Source organism: Jaculus jaculus, chromosome 9 (assembly GCF_020740685.1).
Source record: "Jaculus jaculus isolate mJacJac1 chromosome 9, mJacJac1.mat.Y.cur, whole genome shotgun sequence".
NCBI classification, from domain to species: domain Eukaryota; kingdom Metazoa; phylum Chordata; class Mammalia; order Rodentia; family Dipodidae; genus Jaculus; species Jaculus jaculus.
Window position 1 is genome coordinate 120,088,074 of NC_059110.1, and position 22,164 is coordinate 120,110,237.

At 56.9% G+C, this 22,164-nt stretch overlaps 1 protein-coding gene across 7 annotated transcripts in view; it reads left to right on the forward strand.

Moving 5' to 3' along the window:
* Positions 1 to 22,164, forward strand: part of Rbfox3 (RNA binding fox-1 homolog 3) — a 477,131-nt gene that overhangs the window by 419,852 nt on the left and 35,115 nt on the right. For all 7 annotated transcript variants that reach the window (XM_045159685.1, XM_045159686.1, XM_045159682.1 and 4 more), the window contains one exon: positions 17,558 to 17,812. In XM_045159685.1, coding sequence (XP_045015620.1) covers positions 17,591 to 17,812 — 222 coding nt within the window. In that variant the 5' untranslated portion in view covers positions 17,558 to 17,590. The remainder of the gene's footprint in view (positions 1 to 17,557; positions 17,813 to 22,164) is intronic.

Consider the following 22,164-nt stretch of genomic DNA (forward strand, 5'->3'; position numbering starts at 1 on the left):
GTGCGCATACGCTGGCTCATTGCGGGAGGGTGGTCAGAGGGCGACTTCCGGGGTCACTTCTCACCCTCCTCGGAGTCTCTCGTTCACAGCATTCACTAAGCTGGGAGGCCAACGAGCCTCTCGGAAGCTCCCTTGTTTCCACTCCCCGCTGCCGTAGGACACTCCCACAGCGCGCACCTCTCACACGGAGGGTCCGGAGTCAGATCGTCCTGCCAGCTTGTGCGGCAGGCGGGCGTCTACCACTGAGCCATCTCCCCGGCCCCCAGAGCCGGTCCGTGTCGTCCCAGACGGGAGGGTCCACAGGCGTGCGGCAGTGTAGGACACGGGGTGCACATGTGTGAGCGCACACAGCAGGCAGGGAGGGCCTCCTGTGAGCTCCAGTGTGTGTCTCCACTTAAAAAGTACCCCCCTGCCCCTCGCTGAGGTGCAGAGAAAGGCCCAGAATCCTCTTCTGGCTGGAATGAGGGTCTAGGTCCCCATTAGACCTGGCACAGCCAGGGTTGCAAAGCTCAAGAGGGGTGGGGCTGAATGTCCACCCTGAGCTCCGGGCGAGGGCCGTGTTTCAGGCAAACAGCTTAAAGGAGTGTCTTTTTTTCTTTTTTAACTGAGAACTTTAATATATGTGGAGTCAGTGTTTGTCCTGGCTCATGGCTTGTGATTGCTGTGTTGTTTTGAGGCCTGGGGTGCGAGGGAACCTCATGGTGAGATCCGTGTAGTGGAGCAGAGAGCATCTTACCACGTGGCAGCCGGGGGCTGTAGGAAGAGGGAAGAAGAGGCCAGGTTTCAATGTCCCCTCGCAGGCCCACCCCCAGTAACCTCACTTCCTCTCACCAGACCCCACCGCTCAGTAGGGCCACAGGCTGGGGACCAAGCCTTACTTAAACCCACAGGCATGTGGAGGAACTGCGGCATTGGGGGAGCTGTGGACTTAATCTCAGGCGAGAGCTCAGACCTGCCTTGTGGGAGCCATCTCCCAGGAAGTGGCCATCACAGCCTGGGGTGAGCTCACCCCGATCGACTCGCAAGCACAGAGCTGGCCGAGAAAAAAGAGCCTAGGCTCCTCGCGCCCGCCCGGGGGACTATTTGAGATGTGGGGAGGACTGCACCCGCTGCATCTGTAGGGTCCCTGGCCTAGAGCACCCTCCCGCCCAGGAAGGTGTAGCAGGTTCCCTGTGCTTTCCCTGAAACCCTCCCATCACCCACCACTCAGCTAGGCTGCCCCTATGGACAGAAGTGGGCAAGACAGGTGGGTCCTGAGCCCCTGGGAGGCATGCTGGCACAAAACCGCACCATGTCCTCAGTGCAGGCGGTCCCTCCCCGACATTACTGACACTCTCTCAAGGCTGTCCTTAGCTGCAGAAGACCATGGGGAAGGAGAAGTCTCACTCAACATGGATGGGGCCAGTGGAGAGTGGCAATGCCAACTGTGCGCCCACTGCGGGGACTGCCAGGCCCAGAGAAGTGTACGCTGTGACGGCTCTCGGCAGGCGGGTCCCTGGGAACAGGCTGCTTAGCTAGACCCAACCTCTCCACCACCACCCCCTGCCCGCAAATGATGCTGGACTGAGGAGCACACACAGGAAGCATGGCAAGCAGCCCACCCCATACCCAGAGGCCCCCAAGGAACCTGCCCCCCTCCTCCTGTCACTAGGAAGAGGCTTTGTGAGGCTGGGGTCCAAGATCCTAGTTCATTCACACACCGACCACTCCCTCTGGCCTGGAGACCTGGGCCTCAGGGACCTGCTCAAGGCAGGATGGCCCTGTTGAGGACAGGCAGCCATGGCCAGGGACAGCATGAAGGGTGGCCCAGGCTCCTTCCCTACTGGGCCGCTCCGCCTTCAATTCAAAGTTGGTACTTACCAGAGCCATCAGATGTACTGCCTCAGTTTACCCAGCTGATGGGAGCCAAGTACATGCTGGTGGGAGCTGAACCCTGTAGCTGAGCACTGGGCAGAGAACGTGCATGGGCCACAGCCGGGGGGCAGGGGACGGACGTGTTCCCTGTCTGCGCTGGTGGCTGCACTGTAACCTGTGAGTCGTCTTCCCCATTCCGATGACCTGAGTGCCCAAAGCTTGCCGTCCGCGGGGTCCGGGTGGAGGCCACCCCTCTGTCAGGGATCTGCCAAGCCTGCCCAATAGTGGGGAGTGCCTAGTGACTTTGCCGTGCTTGGAAGCATCCTCTGAACAGCCCTGGGGCCCTGGATGAAACCACCCCCCTCTGATCTGGAAATGTCAGTGTACAACTGTGACCACTGTCCCCAGTACTCAGAGCAGATGTCCCCCCCCCCAGACCCTCACAGGAGTTCCTCTCTGCTACACAACTGTCAGCTTCCGGCACCAGGATGGCCACAGCTGGGTCAGAGGCCACAGGTTTAGGCCCTCACCCAGGACACCTGTGATTGGTGAGCAGGGAGTTTCTGGGAGGCCATACTTGGGGAACAGAACCTGAGCTCACCACATAATGGGGAGCCGTCGTGCATCCCAGCTGCTGATCCGAAAGGCAGACCCTTCTATGTGTGGATACATGTGACCAGGCATGAACATCTAGGGGTCCTGTCCCTTGGAAGTCTCCCCTGCCAGAGAAACATCCTGAACACTCAACTCCCACATATCCCCATAAAAGCAGGGCTGTGGAGGGAGTTACCCGGAATAACAAACCTGCAGTTCTCAAGCCAGAGCCCAGGGGTGGGTGTTTGGCTGCAGGGCACATTATATAATCTTCGTTGCCAGGAAATTTACCCTCCTAATTGCATTTTGCAAATCGTCATTTGATTGCCCTTCCAGGGCTCACAGTAGCTAGGAGGGGGCTGCTGGGAGCCTGAGGACACTGTGGGAGGGAGAGGAACCCCGGGGCTGTTGGGCACAGGCTGTGGATGGCTCCCGAGGTGGGCCTTGCCTGCTCAGCCTCCTACCGGTGCCCCCCACTCCACCAGCCACCCCCACCCCACTGGCCCACGTCATGTCCTGGGCACCGTGCTTAATATTCTGATCCATTTGCTAAATGAAGACCATGGGCCATTAATAATGCTAATATTCCCTAATGAGTGTGCAGAGAAACAGCTGTGAGAAGCCTCTGCGCCTGGCAGAGGGCTTGTCCTAGGGGTGCAGAGTGAGCTGCCAGGGGACCTGGGATCTGTTCCCTTTTACCTTAAGTGGATCCCCTTCGACAGCTGGCACTCCACTTTGTCCTCACAAGCCCACCTTGGGTAGGACTTTGGCCCAGATGATGTTCTTATCTCCCCGCCACCACCACCACCTGCGAGTTAAGGCGCCCACTGGTCCACCCTTAAGTTTGCTCACTCTGCTGGACGTTCTCGGGAGGTCTCCAGGACGGAGGAAGAGGAACCGAGGGCTGACGACTGCTGGGAGGGAGAGCTTGGAAGGTTTCCTGGAGGAGGTGTCCCACTGCCTCGAGGGTGCGAGTGGGGGTCAGAGGAGGCCTGGGTCGCCACAGAGAATCAGTGCCGAGAGCCTGTCAAGAACACAACGTTTCACTGTGACGTGACGCCCCGCAGGTGGTGGTTGCACAGCAAAGTCCTCAGCTAAGTGGGCAGAAGGTGTCGGCAGGGGACAGACGAGCTGCAGTGAGATTGGCTGTGTGGTTCTGGGGCCCTCCTCAGGGACCCTCACCTCTGGTTTCTCTTCCCTCCTCCTTAAATACTTCACAGCCTCCTCTGGCTTTCTCTCACCAGCCCTAGGCCTTGGTAGGGCATCCCTGGACCCTGCCTCTCCTCTGCCTTGGGCATGGACAGGGCTCAGCTCCCTTTAGTCGCTGATGGTGGCCTGGTCCATGAATGGAGCAGCCGGCCTTCCTGGAGGCAGGGGTACCTTTGCTAGGGTGGTGCACCCTTTGGTAGCACAGATAGGCCTGAAGCCCTCAGTGTTGGCTGCACCCACACCTGCGTGGCTCAGGCCACATGTAAAAACTCCTCTCCACGGTGCTGTGTCGCTCTGTGAGCGGGAGCAAACCCCCCTTGAGCAGTAACGGTGTGAGGATGGGTGGGCAGAGACTCAGAGCTCCCGCCTGCACTGTGTGCACGTGGTGAGCGGGGCTCCTTGTCCAGGAACAGGGACCTTCTGTTCTCCCCAGAGCCACCCATGGCCTCCAGGACTTCCCATGCTTTCCTCTGGACACCTGTGACCTTCCTTGTATCCACCTGCACCCCTCCCTCCACTTCCTTGATTGACACTTGTGAGGGCCAGTCACTGTCACAGTCAGGTTTGCGTTGCTGGTAGAAATCACCCGATCCAGAGCAGCTTGTGGGGAAAAAAAAAAGAGGTTTACTTTGGCTTACAGGCTCGAGGGGAAGCTCCATGATAGCAGGGAAAACGATGGCATGAGCAGAGGGTGGTCATCAGGCCCCCTCCCCGGCCAACATCAGGTAGACAACAGCAACAGGAGAGTGTGCCAAACACTGGCATGGGGACACTGGCTATAACACCCATAAGCCCACCCCCAACAACACACTGCCTCCAGGAGGCACTAATTCCCAGATCTCCATCAGCTGGGAACCTAACATTCAGAACACCTGAGTTTATGGAGGACACCTGAATCAAATCGCCACAGTCACTCATCAGAGGCAGGCCTGTGCACTCCGTACAGGAAAGTGGGTGGCCATCTGCTCCCCAGTGTCTGATGGGGGACAGGAAGCGGGGCCTCAGCCTCCCACCCCTCATTCTGCTCCACCAGGTCTTTCCATTCAGACAGATGCGGGTTCCATTTCCTGCTTACCATGACCCCACATGTCCCTAGAGAAGAGCCACCCAGGGCCTGGTATTCGTTCCCCGTGGTGGCACCTGTGTGCTTGGGCACACACAGAGCCATAGGTCAGGCCACAGTGCAGCCCAAGGGACATGCACGTGAGGGTCTCGGGTCTCTGCTTAACGGGGCAGGAACTGGCCCTGCTCACTGCGTTCATTTGCTAACTCCAGCGATTGTCAGCGCAGAGTCTTCCCCTCTTCCCTGCGAGGTCCCAGAGGAGGAGCCTGGCGTGTTTCTGTTGACTTGGTTGACAGTAGGGGGTGAACCGCGTCCTGCTTTCCCAGTGTCACCAGCAGGACGGCTGTGGGACCGGGCTCATTTCCCAGGCAGTACTGAAAAGTGGGTGGAGGTGGGGGGGGGGGTGATGGGTGAGCCGAGCCGAGGGGAGGAAAGGAGTCACGGAGCTGGGACACGTATGACTGCTGCATCTGGGCTTGGAGGCAATGAATGACCTCCTGAGTATGTGAAAATCTTCCCCCTGGCCTGGAGCTCTTCAGCTGTGAGCTTTGTCTGTCTTAAGCAGGCAGGGGCGGGGCTGCAGGGGTCTGGTGGTGCAAAGATGGGCATTTCCACCGTGCCTGGGCTCCACCCGGGACGTTTCTGAGTCGCGAGGCAAGGGGCCTCTGGAGTCCACGAGGCCACTGATTTCTACTGCCAAGCATCCGGTGAAGCACACCAGCCCTTTCTCTGAAAACGGTTTTAAATGCATAGAATAAAATTCATGGGATTATTTGGGAAAACAATGAGATTGAAATAGAGTAACAGAAGAAAAGAGGGGCTGGAGACATGCCTTAGCAGTTAAGGAGCTTGCCTGCAAAGCCGAAGGACCCAGGTTCAATTCCCCAGTACTCACGTAAGGCAGATGCACAAGGTAGCACATGCGTCTGGAGTTCATTTACAGTGGCTACAGGCCCTGGTGCACCCATTTTCTCTCTCTCTAATAAATAAATAAAATGTTTTTTTAATTTTTTATTTATTTATTTGAGAGCGACAGACACAGAGAGAAAGACAGATAGGGGGAGAGAGAGAGAATGGGCGCGCCAGGGCTTCCAGCCTCTCTCTGCAAACGAACTCCAGACGCGTGCGCCCCCTTGTGCATCTGGCTAACGTGGGACCTGGGGAACTGAGCCTGGAACCGGGGTCCTTAGGCTTCACAGGCAAGCGCTTAACCGCTAAGCCATCTCTCCAGCCCAAATAAAATATTTTTAAAAGAAGAAAATAGAAAGCAGGTTAATGTAACGTGCGCGTTGAACTGTGGCTGTGGACCGATGCATAGGATAGCAGGTTGGGCTGGTGCGGCAGTCGGGGGAGCGTGGAGATGAGCAGGGTCAGCAGTGGCTGTGGCACGGGGCACAGGCCCTGAGAGCTGTGGTGGAGATCACACTCAAACCCAGGGCCCGTAGCCATGTGAGCAGGAGGAGGCCCTGCCAGCCCAGCGTAGAGGACTGAGAAGCAACCTCTGGCATGTATGTTCCTGGTCAAGGGAGGCCAGAACTAGAGGGGCCCAACCCCAGGCCTGCACTAAACCAGAACGCGGAACACGCTTCAGGGAGCAGTGATCCCTGGGCCTGGTGAGCAGGTCCCACTTTGGCCTTGAGTTACCAGGAGACCCATTTGCCCACCCAGCAGCCTCCAGACTGTACTAGCGCCCTCCTGCGCCCACAGGGAACCCTGAGAAACCAAGTTGTGAGCCAGAGGAAAAATCAGAGCAGGGTAGGGGATAAAAAAATTCTGGCAGAGAAAAGAAAAAATGACAGGGTCTGCAACCCCCAGCCCCCACGTGCTCCTCCTTGCTAACAGCAAGTGGCAGGACTTGGGACACGTAGTGGGCCCCGTGACTGACTCACTTCAGGCTTGGCTAACTTTCACGAAGCCCTGATTAGGCCAGCCTCGAAGCTGTCCTTCCAAGTCCCAGGAACAGAGGTGGACCCTCCCAACTGGGGCCCTATGGGAGTCGGGTACGCATGGGTGTTTGAGAAGGTGGGAGGGACAGAGGATAGGTGTACAGGGATCTAATGGTCCCTGAATGAAATAATCTGACAAGCTATCTGACAGTCCTAATTAATAAGAGATATTAAGCAGCCAGAATGGACTGGAGAGGCAGGAGGAGCAGATAACTCAGATGGATTCCACCCCAGCCTGGGAGTCTCTTCCATACCTAGCACTTCAAGCCCCACACCCCAAACTCTGACTATGCTACAACCCTCATCCCTGGGAGTACCAGAACCCCTGCTGGGCCAGGGCGATGCACTGAAAACCTAGGGGTCCTCCTCCCCTATTGGGGTGCTGGAGTCCTTGGAGCAAGCTCTGCTTGGGTATCTGTCCCCAGCTCATCAGGGGTGACTCCAGGCTGGCAGTGTGAAGCCACCTTAAGCAGAAGCTTTTACACCAGGGAGATGAGGAAAGCAAGAGCTTCACCGGAGCCCGTTGTCAAACATCTACCAGAACCCCACTGCCTCGGTGCCAGAGGCCATGGGCACACCTGCACCAGGGGCCTTGGCAACCAGGACATCCACACAGCAGAAGCCCTATGAATGCTATGCCAGAGGGTGTGCCTCCTCTTCTTCCCAGTTGGGCAACAGGCTAGAACTTGCGAGGCAGTTTCGGGTGGCAGAGTCAAGCCATCCTGGGTTCAAACCCCAGGTCAGCCATGCATTGACTGTGTGTTTAGACAAATCACTCGCCCACTCTGAGTTTCTTTCCTAGGATAGAGAATGCCAGCTTTGGCGGGGGGTGGGGGTGAGTTATACAGGGATCAAAGGAAGGACAGTGTGTTCATTGTTTGACCTAGTGCTGTGACCTTATGAGCCCTCGCTCAGCCAATGGCCGTCATTCGTGCCATCGTTCCGCATGTTTTGAGCAGCTATGGTATGCTTGAGCAGGTCAGCCTGTGGTGACGCAAGGTCTCCTGGTCCAGAGCTGCACCCTCCGCAGCCGAGGCTCCAGAACGTTTACAGAGGGATGGGGGTACTCAGTTACTAAAACATAGCCCAGGCCTCTTCCGCGTGGGAAGGGCACCTTTGCTGTGCCCCGAACTCTTGGTCCCAGCGCCCACTGCCTAAACAGGGCCACCACCCAAGTTCCTGCTCTCGGCATGCTGGCCCACAGAATGCCACCTGCGGAACCGAGAGGGGACCCTGCAGTGGTCCTGTGGGGATGTTTTGTCCTGGGGCGCGTGGCCAAAAGTGGACAGGAGGATCTCTCCATTGGTACCAAACGGCCCTGCTCCCCCAAGCCTTGCTCACGTTTCTGTCCTTTTGCCACTGGGATTTCTGGGAACCCCCCCCCCCCAGGTTGCTAGAGGTGTGGCAGGAGCACTTGCTCTTCCAGTGCCACTGAGCCATGAAACGTGGGGTCAGGAGCCTTGAGTTGTGGAGGCAACCGAGGCAGAGGCAAGAGCCTGGGGAATGAACTCAACCCTGGCAGTCAGTCCCCTGCCTCCCTTCCCACCTGCCATCCATCCTGGGGTGGCCCTTCTGAGCCCTGGGTCTGGAGCCCCAGGCAGCCACTCCTGGCACCTGGAAGGGTCCTTGGACACTGACAGAGACTCATTTCCACAGCTATAGAAAACAGCCTCATCTGTGGGGTACCCTCCTGTGAGTCACCCTGCTATCACCTGATCACACAGGATGCCCCAGTGTTATCTTGAGCCACACACCCAGCCTCAGAAGAGCATAATGAACCGACCCCTGACTGCCTGTCAGATACTGCATCTCCAACGTGGTTCATGCCCGTGGGGCATCTGCCCATGTTACCACCAGAGGACAGGCCTCTGCTTGCTGGTATATGTCAGGCACTTGGGACTTGGCGCCAAGTGGGAACATGGCACATGGTGCTCAGTCTTGCGTTGGCATGAAGAATGCCAGCCCCACAGCCTCTCCAGCTGAGGAACGAGGCAAGCCAGTCTCTCTGGGCAAAGTGGATGGAATGATCTCAGTCTCTGTCTGCCCAAAGGCTCCGTGGGATTGGAGATCACAGGTCTCCTGGGAGCAGGCTGACTTCCCTCTGCATGTAGACATCCAGACAAGTCCTGTGGGTCCTGCTTGGAGTCCTTTCATCACTCTAGGGCCTGCCCTAAATGGAGCCACATGAGCAGCATGGCAGTGGGGACATGGGCAGGCCACTGGCACAGGGCTCGCTGGGGACGATGGCCAGTGGCTACGAGGCATCTTCCCTGGACATCAACGTGTTTTGCAGCTTACTCTTCATTCCTTAGACGACCTTTAGTTTTTCCCTAAAATGTCACCGTCCTGTGAGGTGCCCACTGGAGAAAGAAAACAGGAGCGTCACCCAGAGTGACCAGAGGCTGTTCTGCTCCATCTGTGCGTGCCCGCCTCTCCCGTGCCTCTCTAAGAAGTGACTCTCTTCACACATTACCTCCAGCAGTTCCCCTTCCCCTGGCACGCTGCCATCCACTCTCAACCAGGACCCCTGGGCAAGCACGGCCTACAAAACGGGAGCATCTCCTGTCGCAGGTGGACTTCAAGAAGAGCGGTATCCCCGAGCAAGGAACGGCGACCCCGTGAAGAGACCCATCACCACATTCTGGAGAGGACGAGTTCCAATTCAGAAATCCGGGTGGGATTCTGATCCTTGGGGCTTGTTACGGGCAACTCCTCATCTGGGAGTTAAGGAGGGACCAACCTGTACCTTCTAGATCTGTGCGAGCAACAGCCGAGAGAGAGCTGTCATGGATTCTTCACACCGTCAGAGGGTCAGTCAGCATGGACTACATGCAGACCCATGTGTCCATAGAAAGTTCTAGAAGGCAGATTTCGCCTCTGAGTGGTGTGACAAAAGGAGCCTCCTCACTGGCAGTAAGGGGTACCGATGGGCACTGGCCAACTGGGCTGAGTCTCCCACTGCCACCTGCTGTAGGAAGGTTTGGGAACTGAAGGAGTATTTTGTTTCTTCAATTTAAGCTTGATATGCAGATGTGGAGCCCCCAGGGTCCAGAGAGACAGGCCCAGCCCACATGGCCATACCCTTGGGATAATCCCCACTTGGGGAGAAGAGAGAGATAAGGTCACTTGTATCCGTTACTTTTCTTGTTGCTTGTGACAGAATGCATGACAAAGGGCTGGATGTGGTGGCGCAGCCTTTAATCCCAGCATTTGGGAGGCAAAGGTAGGAGGATCGCCGTGAGTTCTAGGCCACCCTGAGACTACATAGTTAATTCCAGGTCAGCTTTGGCTAGAATGAGACCCTACCTTGAAAAAAGAAAACAATATGTGAAGGGCTGGAGAGATCACTAAGCAGTTAAGGCACTTGCTTGCAAAGCCAAAGGACCTCGGTTTGATTCCCCAGGACCCGTGTAAGCCAGATGCACAAGGTGGCACATGCGTCTGAAGTTTGTTTGCAGTGGCTGGAAGCCCTGGTGCACCCATTCTCTCTCTCTCTCTCTCTTTCTTTTTCCTTCTCTCAAGTAAATAATGAAAATATTAAAGAAAAGAATACATGACAAAAAGGAACTTGAGGAAAGAAGGATTTCTTTGGGCTTGCGGCATGAAGGTGCAGTCCGTCACATGGGGAAGAAAGGCAGGGCAGCAGGAGCGCGGGGCGGCTGGTCATGTTGTGTCCACAGTCAGGAAGTGGAGAGGGGCGAATGCCGGTGCTCAGCTCACTCCCTCCTTTTTATTAGGTGTGGAGTCCATGCGGTAGTGCTGCCAATATTAGGTGGGTCTTCCATCCTCAGATAAACCTCTCTGGAAATCCCCACATACACATAGACACGTACATATCCTACTGAGTACTGGGGACGGGGTGGACGTGTTGCCTATGGGAGGTCAGCCCCCAGGGCAGCTAGCCTCTTGGGGGAACCTGCGTTCTGCAGAAGTTCGAGCGGGCCTGCTTACCCAGCCAAGGATGCCCGGAATAGACGCTTGAGTTCTGCTCTCTGACTGCTGCCGGTCTCGTGGCAGACAGCGCTTGCCTCTGGTTGAGACCGCTGTGCCCTGGCCTCTGCCTGGGCCTTCGCATGTTGACATCTATCCACGTTTCCTGCGCAGAACATGTGGCTGGCAACCCCGAGACCCAGTTCCGAGCTCTCCCTGTCGTTAGCCCACCAGACGTCCATGTTCTTGACCACATTTTCACAGCAAATGTGGCAGGGAGGGCCCGGGTGACCCGGCTCTAGGGTGGGGAGCTCTTTTGCTCCCTGACCACGTAGCCACTGGCCATATTGTCCACCCCTTCAGGTCATACACACATGGAGGATTGAATGTGTGGGTGGCTGTGTGGGTCCACACCAAGTGGCTTAGATATGTAGTGGGTGGATTTCCCGCAGGGCATGTAAGTTGACACAGGCTGACGGCCCGTGCAGCGGTTTGGTGATGGGACTGTGGCTTCCCACTGCTACTTTCCCCACTCCTGTCTGGTTGATAGCTTTACCCAGGAGTGGGAAGAAATGGCCCAGTGCCTGCTCCCCACTGTAGTGTGGTCCACGTACCTTAAACAGGCAGCACCCTCTCTTCTGGGGGCGGAGGGGAGGAGAGATGGAGGGCCTTGAAAGAATAGCGGGCCAGTGAGGAGCCGCAGAGGGGCAGTGCCCAGGCCGCTGCTATTAGACTTCTGGCTTCCTGTCCCCTCCATCAGCTTGTGCCTAGAGCATCCCGCCTTGCCCAGCACCTCACACACAGACTGCAGGACACAGGCTGTGCCAGTGGTATGACAGACACCCGGGGCATCCTCAGCTCTCGATCTTAGAGATAGAGGGCCCTCCTACAACCGCCTGTCAAGGAGACACGTTGCTGTCCCCATTCCACACCTGAATAGCTGACGGCCAAAGAAGTAGAAGCCACACTCAGCCACGGAGGTGTCGGGGCCAGTGCTTAGGGGTCCTGGTTCAAGAGCACGGCCATCTGAATGCAAGAGCCCAAGCCAGAGCAACCTGGATCTGCAGTTAGCCACAGGGCCTGCCTGACTTAGAGCCATGCTGTCACCGTTCTTTGGGCAAGAAAAGCCCTTTTATCTCATCGTGTCGCCAGGATCTATGAGACAGCACAGCTCAGCCACTGAGGTGATCCCATGCAAGTCTAGAGGGCAGCCAGGACGAGGGCCCAGCAGGGACAGTACAGACATCAAGGTGGTGGCCAGAGGATGGTGCTGTGATCGTAACTAGCAAGGAATAAGGATCACAGAGTGACCCTCCTGAGAAGAGGACAGGTCCACCTGGGTCCAGCCCAGCACTGCCTCCCAGAGGAAGCCAAGGGAGTAAGTGTCCCAAGCACCCACCCAGCCACCCAGAAGCCAGATGGTGAGATGTTCAGCCCACTTTGGCCAGCCTCCCAAGCAAAGATGGGGTGAGGGGTGGACAGAGGGACTGGCTGGACAGATGGTAGACCCCAGGAGTAGCTACTTGGAGTCCTGGCCCTTCCCTCAGGGACAATCCCTGTCACCCTCCTCAGACACTCTGTCCTCATTTCATGGCTGAGCTGGATCAGGCACCTCCGTGTCTCGCCCTGGTCCCCCCTTTCCAGGGAATAGACAGTCTCCCTGCAGATCCCCACCATCCATCATCAGTGATGCTAGGAGGAATATTAGCCCTTCCCTTCCAGATCAGAGACTACTCAAGGGAAGACTTACCTCAGCCCCAGTGGGGAAAGTGCTTGCTCTACAGGAGGGCCTGAGTTCAATCCCCATGTCAAATGCTGGAGACAGTGGCACGCACCTGTAATCCTGGCACTCGGGAGGCAGAGGATCCCTGACACTGGCTGGTCAACTGTTCTAGCCAAGTCAGTGAGCTCTACATTCAGTGCAAAGCCTTCTCTCAAAAGCTAAGGTAGAAGCCAGGCATAGTGGTGCACGCCTTCAATCCCAGCACTTGGAAGGCAGAGGTAGGATCGCTGTGAGTTCAAAGCCAGCCTGAGACTACATAGTGAATTCCAGGTCAGCCTGGGCTACAGCAAGATCTTGCCTTGAAAAAAAAATAATAACAATAAGGTCGAGGGCTGGAGAGATGGCTTAGTGGTTCAGGTACTTGCCTGCAAAACCAGAGGGTCCGATTTGACTCTCCAGGACCCACATAAGCCAGATGCACAAGAGGCGAATGCATCTGGAGTTCGTTTGCAGTGGCTGGAGGCCCGGCTTGCCCATTCTCACTCTCTCTCTCTCTCCTTTCTCTCTCTCAAATAAATAAATAAATAAAAATAATTTTTAAATAATCATAATAATAAGGTTAAAACAATCAAGGAAGACACCCGACGACCACTTCCAGCCTCCACATGCATGTGCATGAACAGCCTGCACATTCATGCAACCCACACGGCACGCAGACATGGGCACACGTGCCAAAAGAAACACCGACATCGAGTGTGGGAGACAAGGCTTGTAGTAGTCATCAAGCCAAGACTGGGCCCCAGGTTAGCCCTGGGGATGCCCCTGTGGGGTGAGTGGAAGATGCCACCCTCTTCCTTGGGACGACCCTAGTCCCAGCGTGCAGCCTCTGCAATTCCCATGGTACCAATGTTCTGGAACATGGAGCTTTCAGACAGGTGGAACGTGCTGGGAGGGTCCCATTCAAACTCACCACAGCAGGCCGCCCTGCTAAGCCTAAGGGCTCTTCTCTTGACTCCCACCTAGCCTTCAGACATCATGTGGCAGAGCATGGTAAATGGTCAGATCTCTGGCCACCTCCTCTCTGTGTACCATCTACTCTGACCCTGCACATGCACTTCAGTGCCTCTGTAAAACTGGTGCCATGATACCTGCCACGTGGTAGACAGGTGGTGAGTGGACAGCGGAGCTTCCGGCAAGGCCCTCCCCGCCCTCCCTGGCCAGCTTCACACTGAAGCTGCCTGACAGGTATTTCAGGGTCACAGCCTTGAGCCTGACTTCCTGGCCCGCAGACGGAGGTGACCCCTTAGCCCACCTTCTGGGCTTAGTGGGCTGGGGACTAAGTGTGCTGGGGCTAAGTCAGCAAATGACCATGGATGTGTGGACGCTGGGCACGTACCAGCAAGGAAAGATGCTGTCCTGTAGATCATGTCCTATCCAGGGGCAGGGGAGAGAAACGACAGCGACCCATGTGGTAGAGACCCATGGGGGCAGGCTCAGATTGAAGAGTATGTGGGTGAAGGAATGCAGAATGGCAGGTGGGGAGCCCCAATTTAAAAAGGCCTTCCTTAGCCGGGCATGGTGGCGCACACCTTTAATCCCAGCACTTGGGAGGCAGAGGTATAGGAGGATCGCCGGGAGTTCGAGGCCACCCTGAGACTCCATAGTGAACTCCAGGTCAGCCTGGGCTAGAGTGAGACCCTACCTCAACAAAAAAGACCTTCCTGGGGTTGGAGAGATGGCTTAGTGGTTAAAGTGTTTGCCTGCAAAGCCTAAGGAAGGATCCATGCTCAACTCTCCTGGTCCCACCTAAGCCAGATGCACAGGTGATGTATGTGCAAGGTCACACACGCCCACTAGGTGGTGCACGCGTTCGGAGTTCGATTACAGTGGCTGGAGCCGCTGGTGTGCCAACTCGCTGTCTCACAAAAAAGGCCAGTCTGTTGGGCTTGCCTCAAAAAAGAAAGAAAGGCTCCCCACTGAGCGTCCCAGGGTGCCAAGGAAAGTGTGGCTGCACAGAGAGCAGCCAAGGGCACATGTCTTGAGCAGGGAGTTGGACATTCACAGGACATTGGGGACATTGTGCTCAACACAGGACAAGCCAAAGGACAGGCATAGTAGGCAAGAATCAGGGGCAGGGCATCCAAGTCAGGCGTCCCCGGGTGCCATGAGGACTTCAGGTTCTGCTAACAAGAGGAACCGACTACAGGAGCTGGGAAGGAGACAGAAAGGCTGGAGGTGGGGGGACGTTGTGGAAGGAGTCGGTCGGGCTTGTGAGCGTGTGGTCGATGGAGACGGTTGCAGGGTTGTGTGGATCAGTACCGCAGTCCTAGTGATCCCACGGTTCTGTCTGAGCAGCTGAGCTTGAAGGAGAAGGGAGAGGGACGATTGTCACGGGATGAGGAAGACCTCTGGAGAAGCAGATCCAACAAGGTGACACCAGGAAAGCAGGAGTCCCTTCAGGACCGTACCGAGTTGTGTTGTACACCTAAGTGGCGACTGCCTCTGGCAAGAATGTAACTTCAGGATTGTCAACATGTGGACGTGACTTCATCCGACGATCCATGCCCCCCCACAGGGTGGACACTCACTTCCCCTCTTCGCGGCTGGTCAGGGTGAGGCAGAGACGACATGCCTTGCCATAGACGCCGCCCTCCGGGCAGAGCTGCGACTTGTCCCCGGAGGTCTCTTCAGGGGAGGGTGGTGTCAGTTGAGTCCCCTTGAGCTGCCATCAAGGGGTCCTGGTTCCTGAGGGCCTTCTGTGGGTAGGTCTCTCCACTTGTGAATGGACACGATGGTACCCTGAAATAAACCTAGCTGGAATGACCGGGCTGCTCTCAGGACGACTGCTGATGCCCCTGCCCCCGGTTTACGCCTCACCACGCTGGAGGGCGTCTGTGGTTCCAGTTGTGCACGCAGTTGTGATTACTCAAGGACTTTTAAAAGGTGCCCGAGTCTGGGCCCGGGAACCAAGGCGACTCACAGCCAAAGTCTCCCCGGAGGCGTGGAGAGGGGAACTGTGAAGCTAGTGTCAGTGAGTGGAGGCGCTCATCAAATATTTACCAGGGAATTGATCTCCCTGGCGTCCAAGAGGCGCTGACAGGCCCCTCCCTCCCTCGCGCCCTTACCCTCTGCCTCCAGCTCTGCCCCTCTCCCCGCTGCCCATCTCGGATGCTGGACGCTCTCCGGTTCCGCACAGCACCACCCCCTCTCCCCCGCCCCGTTCTCGTCCTCCTCCTCTGCTGGACACAAGCATGTGCGCTAACATGGGTTGACGTGGCTACCGTGAAGCAGTGAGGCAGGAACTTCCAGCTAGGGGGTTCACAGCATCCATGAGTGCATGCGTGAGTGGGGGGGGGGGGATGAAGGAAAAGAGAGATCTCTTCCTTCAGAGCTCAAGCTTTGTCCCAATTTCAGAGTTTCCACAGAGGGAAGCTTTGCTGAGGAGGAGGAAGGGGATGAGGAGTACATTGGGCTCCTGAGGCTGCCCACTCGGCAAGTCTGTCCCAGCATGACGGACACAAGAGGCTCTGAGCAGCCGGCAGGGGCTGGTCACCTACCTTCCCACCCCCCAACTGGTGGCCAGGCAGACATGGGTGGAGTCAGGCCCATGTGGACACCTTTGGGTTTGCTATGTATGGGCCTATGGTGACCAGTCACCTCAAGTGGAGCCCTGAACACCCTCACAGCTGTTGTCTGCAGCAAGTCCCGTAAGGCCAAGGCTGTCCTTGCTCCCAGATGTAACCTAGTGCTGGCTCAGGCCTGGCACACCCCAGATGCCCGAGAGACAGCTGCTGGGAGGATAAATGGAAACCTAGTGAGGTGTCTGGCTGAGAACAAGGCCCGGCATGTTCTCTGAGGAACAGCCTCTGATGTGGGTGAGAATAGACGGGAGCTGAGACATCAGAGAAGGGAGAATCGGCTGCGAGGAAGTGTGGGGTGTGTGACAAGATCCCACTGGCTGGAGTAGACGCAGCTAGGCTGGAACCTGGCATCGGGGTTGTATGGACATGGAGAGAAACAAGAAGCACCGCCCTGCCCCAGCTGCCAGCCTCATGCAGTGGGCACTCGCTGAACCTGTTGTGAAAATGAAATAAATAGGGAGAGTGGGTTTATGGGGCACAAGGGGGAAGGCTGGCCCTGGCCTACACCCTTCCCCTTCTTAGCAAAAACATAGATGTCTACCTATGTCCCCTTAGGGAGGCTGCACCAGCGGGAGATGGTGCCTGGCCTCTCAGGTGTTAGGCCTCTGTTGCCACACACAGCTGTACCTCAAGCATGTCTCCGGTGAGAGACAAATGTAGGCCCAAGTCTCCCCCCTCCCCAGCACCGCCCAGCTCTCTTCCGCTCTGTGCACGTGGCTCTGCCAGCGTGGAGCCCTGGGTGGGAAGGCTCCCCACACAGCTGCCCCTATCCCTTAACTTAGTGGTCCTCCCGTCACTCAGAGAGCCTGGGGCGATATGGACGCCATAGGCCGACTAGGGTATTTTGTCACCTCCCTGAGCGGTGGGTTGTCAGGAAGTCAGGAAGGGGTCTTGGGGAGATCTCAGAGATCCTTCCAGGCCCCAGTGTTGCTCTCATCATGATGCCTTTGCTGGGGGCTTAGGGGTGACTGTGTTAGGCTCCTGTATGTTCAAAGCAGGCCGTGGAGGGCCCCTTCCCTCCCTCCTGCCTTCTGGTGGGAGAACCAAGACTTGGAACCATAGGGAGGCAGGGCAGGTGGGCCATCAGGAGAAGGCTCGGTGCTGAGGGAGCTGGGCTACTCTTGACCAGATTCATAGCCTTATCCTGGGGTGCTGGTTTTCATGGGATGGTATTGTTAGGGGGTCACCAGGTGGAAGGCACCTGGGATGTTATTTCCTATAGCTGTACATACATCTACAATTATCTCAACATGAAATGATTGATTTATTTTTTCCAATATAGGTGGGTTTAAAGCAACAATACTGAAAAACAAAACCTGGTTGCACATTCAGGTCTGGCAAGTCTGAGTGGTTACACCCAGTGATTTCCTCACGCCATACCTGGGCTCCTGGTATGTCCCAGCCCGGCACCTCCTCCAGCTTCAAGCTGGGACCTCTGCTGGGGGCTTCCTGTGCTGGGGAGCTGGAAGGTGACTCTGAAAGTGTACGAAAGCTACAGAAGTTTCTGGAAAACCTCTACTGTGCTGAAAGGAAGCATCCCTCACGAGCTCCAGTAGGTACAGGGTTCTAACCAGGCCTTACTCTCTCCCCTCTGCAGAGTAATCAGGACGCCACGGCTCCGCCTGAAGCGATGGCCCAGCCCTACCCCCCTGCCCAGTACCCCCCTCCACCCCAGAACGGCATCCCAGCTGAGTACGCTCCTCCCCCACCGCACCCCACACAGGACTACTCTGGCCAGACCCCCGTTCCCCCAGAGCACGGCTTGACCCTGTACACACCAGCGCAGACCCACCCCGAGCAGCCGGGCCCCGAGGCCAGTACGCAACCCATCGCCGGGACCCAAACAGTGCCGGTAAGAAGGTTCTGCCACATCAGGCCAGCCAGCAGTGCCGGGACAGGGTGGAGTATGCCAGGGGAGCCGGAGGCCTGCTGTGCGGGTAGAGTGCGGGGCGGGAATCCCACGTACGGAGAAGCAGGCCTCGGTGGAGCACCTGCTCAAGAGGTCCTCATCCCAGCGAAGCTCTTGCGAGCCCCAGACTTCTCTTCACGGTTCCCTGTGGTGCGCAGGTGCCGCAGAGGGACCACGGGGTGGGGCAGTGACCCCACTCACCTAGATGTCCATGGCTTCAGCAAGGCTCTCGCCTCATCTGGGGCAAGGGAAGCGTATGTTTGGTGGCTGCCAGCGACCCGTTCATGGAAAGCGGGGTGGGGTCCAGGGGACAAGCCGGGTGGGCGGCAGAAGGTGGCGGGCCTGTCTCGGGTTGCAGGCTCTCCTGTCGCTTCTAATCACTTGTAATCTACCTGCTTGGCCGCCCTCCAATCAGATAGCTTCAATTATGTAGTTGTAATGCAGCTTGGAGGCTAAAGTGCTGAGCGCTGCACTTCTCGGATTTCCTGATGGAGAAGGGAGTGGAGCGGGCGGGCAGAGCCTCCTGGGTGGGCTCCGTCCACAGCCCCTCCCCGAACCGGCCTGGCCCACCTCTTCCCTGGCTCTCTTCGCGCGAGGACACTCTCACCAGGCTTCTCCCTGCCCTGCTCTGAGGCTTTGAGTTCATCCACCCATCCCCGAGGCTGGCAGGAGCTGGGCAGGAAGCCAACATGCTCTGTACTCCCCAAGCCTAGTGGCACTGCCCTGGCACCTCCCCACAGGGCCCCCAGCCATACTCCTTCAGCCTCCCTGCCCCACATCCAGCCTGGCTCCCTAGATGTCTGTTTGTACCCAACTATCTCCCTCCCCACATGGGCAGGGGCCTCCTTTGGTACCTCCCAAGCTCTCTGTGGAGAGACCTCACCCACTTGTACTCTGGGCGGCACCCACTCTCATCCAGTCCTTGTGCCCCCTGCTCCGTCATTGCCAGTCTGACCCTTCTGAAGCGAACAGAACCCCTACCCTGGCCTGCCAGCATAGGATCTCTCAGATACCCACCTCCTCCTCTGTTCCTCCAACTATGGCACGCAGACACAAAAGACCAGGCCCCCTGGGTCGTAGAACTGGGAGCCAAATGGTTTTTCCCAGGGTTCTGGCTCTGAGTCATCAAAGCTACAACCTCTGCATGTTCAGGAAGGGCACGAGGTAACTCCACAGCCACAGGCTCACCCTAAACGAGGCATGGGCATGGCCACGTGGCCCTGATCTTTCTCTCATGGACTTCTATAGACATGCCCCATCGGGTCAAACCTCTAATGACACCCCAGTGTCCACATGGGGGTTCTGTCTCTGAGCCATGGGGCTTTGTCTTGTCTGGAAGAAAATAGGTCAGAGTCACAAAAGACATAAAGTAGGGGCCGATGGCTTATAATGGAGCAGCAGAAACCAGCCCTGGGGCCTCTGGATACCCTGGAGCCACCAGACAGATGCAGACACCAGAGCCTGTTTCAAGTTCTTCACTCTGTGTTCACCCATAGTAGGTTCTAGACCCTGAATTCTCTCTGGCGTCAGAGAGAACACAGGACCTCACCTGCCCCTGGTTCTCACTGACAGAGAGCAGAAGTGTCAGAGAGAAGGGGCGGGAGGACTGGCTTTCAGAGGGGTTTAGGAGTGAGACAAGCCTCGCTTCTCAAGGCTGAGTGCCGCCTCCCCCACCCCCCGACTCCCCAATCAGGGACACACATGTATCAGAGATCACATCACCAGAGCCCTGAAGAACACACAGCCTTAACCATCATGTCCTGGGGCTGGGACATTCAGGTCCTGCCAGGACCAGGGTTACAGCGCCCGTCTTCCACTAAATGACTGACTCTACCATGAAGGCTGGTCTGCCGTAAGGTAATGCTCTGTGACCCAGCAAGCTACTGACCCAGAAAGAAGACCTGGAAGACAACAAGGACTGCCCCCCCACAAAGACCCATGCATCTGCGGGGGCAGGAGCTGAGCCCTCTAACCCTGGAGTCCTTCTGTGAGCACAGCCACTGGCCTTGGGAAGGAAGGAGCTCAGGGAAGGGCAGATGAATGTTCCGATCAAGAGTCCGGGAGCTGCCTCCCTCTCAGAGCCACTGCTCCCAGAGCAAAACCCAGCTTCTGCTGGTGGGGTCAGATGTCTGCCTGTCCTGTAGACAGACAGGCGGACGTTTGGAAGTCTTCCTCAGGCTTCCCAAGGACTCGGATCAAGGGAGGCCGGGGACAGCCTGTGAGGTGGACTAGTCTAGACCTGGTCGCTCCCACGTGGGTCAGGACCTCCCTTGAGTTCCCAGGATGCAGCCAACAGGTGCTCTGATCTCTTCTCCCTGCATCCACTCAGAATGTGTGGGCTCTGCTCCATGGACCCAGACTCGGTGGGGAGGGCTCCCCTCACCCCACTCCCCAAGGGATTTCTTCCAGCTGCTGAGCAGATCTGGTACGACAGGCAAGCCCAGAGCCAGCCATGAGAGCCAGTCCAGGGCCCCACCAGCCACCCCACTGGCAGCTAGCTTGAGAAGGCTGCTCCTGCACGGGCCCACGGCAACGCGAGAAGCCTTGTCACCAGCCAGCACACTGCTTCTCCTGCCTCTACCCCCACCCCACCCCAGACATGCACCATGGGCTTGAGAACACTGTCCTAGAACCCCCATATCCAGAAAGTTCCTCTTCCCCATTAGGTTTCTAGCTAGGAACTGGGGACTCTCTGTTCTTGACAGTTCAGGGCCCTTCCTGACACCCCACTGCCCAATGAAATGGCAGAATGCACAGCAAAGGAATGGCTAACTCAGGGGGAGAAAAGTGAAGGCGCTGGAGGACTCAACCCCTTGACCACTATGTGTGACTCCCCAACAGTCTTGGTCCCTGGGGTCCCCAGAAGGAAGGCCTTGGCTGATCCCCACATTTTGAGAGCTCCGCGGTGGGTCCTAACCACCTACAGCAACTTTTACCCGTGGTCAGTGCTGGGGAAACCCCGCACCAGCACAAGAACTGGTCCCCACCTGCAATAGAAGGCCATGCTAACAGGAAGCCCAGAGAACCCGTAGCTCCTATAAGTGGACAGAGTCTCATGCCTCTTACCAGCAAGGGTCGCCTGTGGTCTGTGGACAAAAGTGGACAGAAGGTATTGAATGTCTTTGGCAACTACAGAGTGTCTGCCACCCCTGAAAATTTATTCATCCACTCAAGGTCACATGTGTGCCAGTGCTGGGGTCCCAGAGTGGCCATACCAGTCCTTGTACTCCAGGGAGCCTCTGCATGCTACGATAGACTGGTGTGGACAGAGGAAAGGCCAGGGTGAGCTCTGGAGGCTCTTCCTTGTGGAGGGTTAGGGTGATGGGGCCGCTGCCCTCCCTCAGGAGCTGAAGCCTCGGGTCCGTGTCTTCTTGGCTGCCCAGGGAGAGACTGTGGTGGGCACATGGTGTGAGAAGGCGAAAGGGATGAAGGGTTGGCACCCAAACCAGTCCTCGGCCACTCTGCAGTGGGGCCACTCCCCAGCCTGGCAGGGCATGTAGTAAGAGGATGCACTTGGCAGGCTGCAGACCAGCTGTGAATGTGGCAGAGTACGTCACTCAACATCCAAGCAGGAGCACACAGCCCCGGGCTCTGCAGAACACATTCCAAGCAGATGGGCAGCTCAAGGCCATGGGCAGAGAGCCCTGCTGCCAGGCCCACTGATGGCCCACTGGAGGTGAGGGCTGGGTCATCACATGAGTGCCCAGGAAGAGCAGGGTGAACAGAGATATGCTGCAGAGAAAGACTCCAGTAGCCTGTTTAGCTTGCAATGCATCAGTCAAGCTTGGCTCCAGCCCAGTGAAGGGGCAGCTGGATCCTGCCTGCTGCCCAGGGCACTCTGAACTCTTCCCCTGCTCAGCCTGCCCAAGAAACTCCTTGCCTTTCTGTGCAGAACTTGGTAGAACCAGGCAAAAGGGTTTGGACTTGTTTTTTTTTTTTTTTTTTTTTAAGACAGAGACAGAGAGAGAAAAAAAATTGGCACGCCAGGGCCTCAGCCACTGAAATCAAACTCCAGAATCTTGCACCACCTAGTGGGCATGTGCAACCTTGCTCTTGCTTCACCTTTGTGTGTCTGACTTACGTGGGATCTGGAGAGTGGAAACTGGGTCCTTAGGCCTTGCAGGCAAGTGCCTTAACAGCTAAGCCATCTCTCCAGCCCCGCTTCAGGCTTCTTAATGAACCGTTGCCCACAGGAGCTGGCTCCTACCCTTAAGGAAGAAGTGTCTGTGATGGCTGGGCCAAGTTACAGCAATGGAGAGACACTGGAGAGAGGTCATAAGGATTGTGGGACAGGG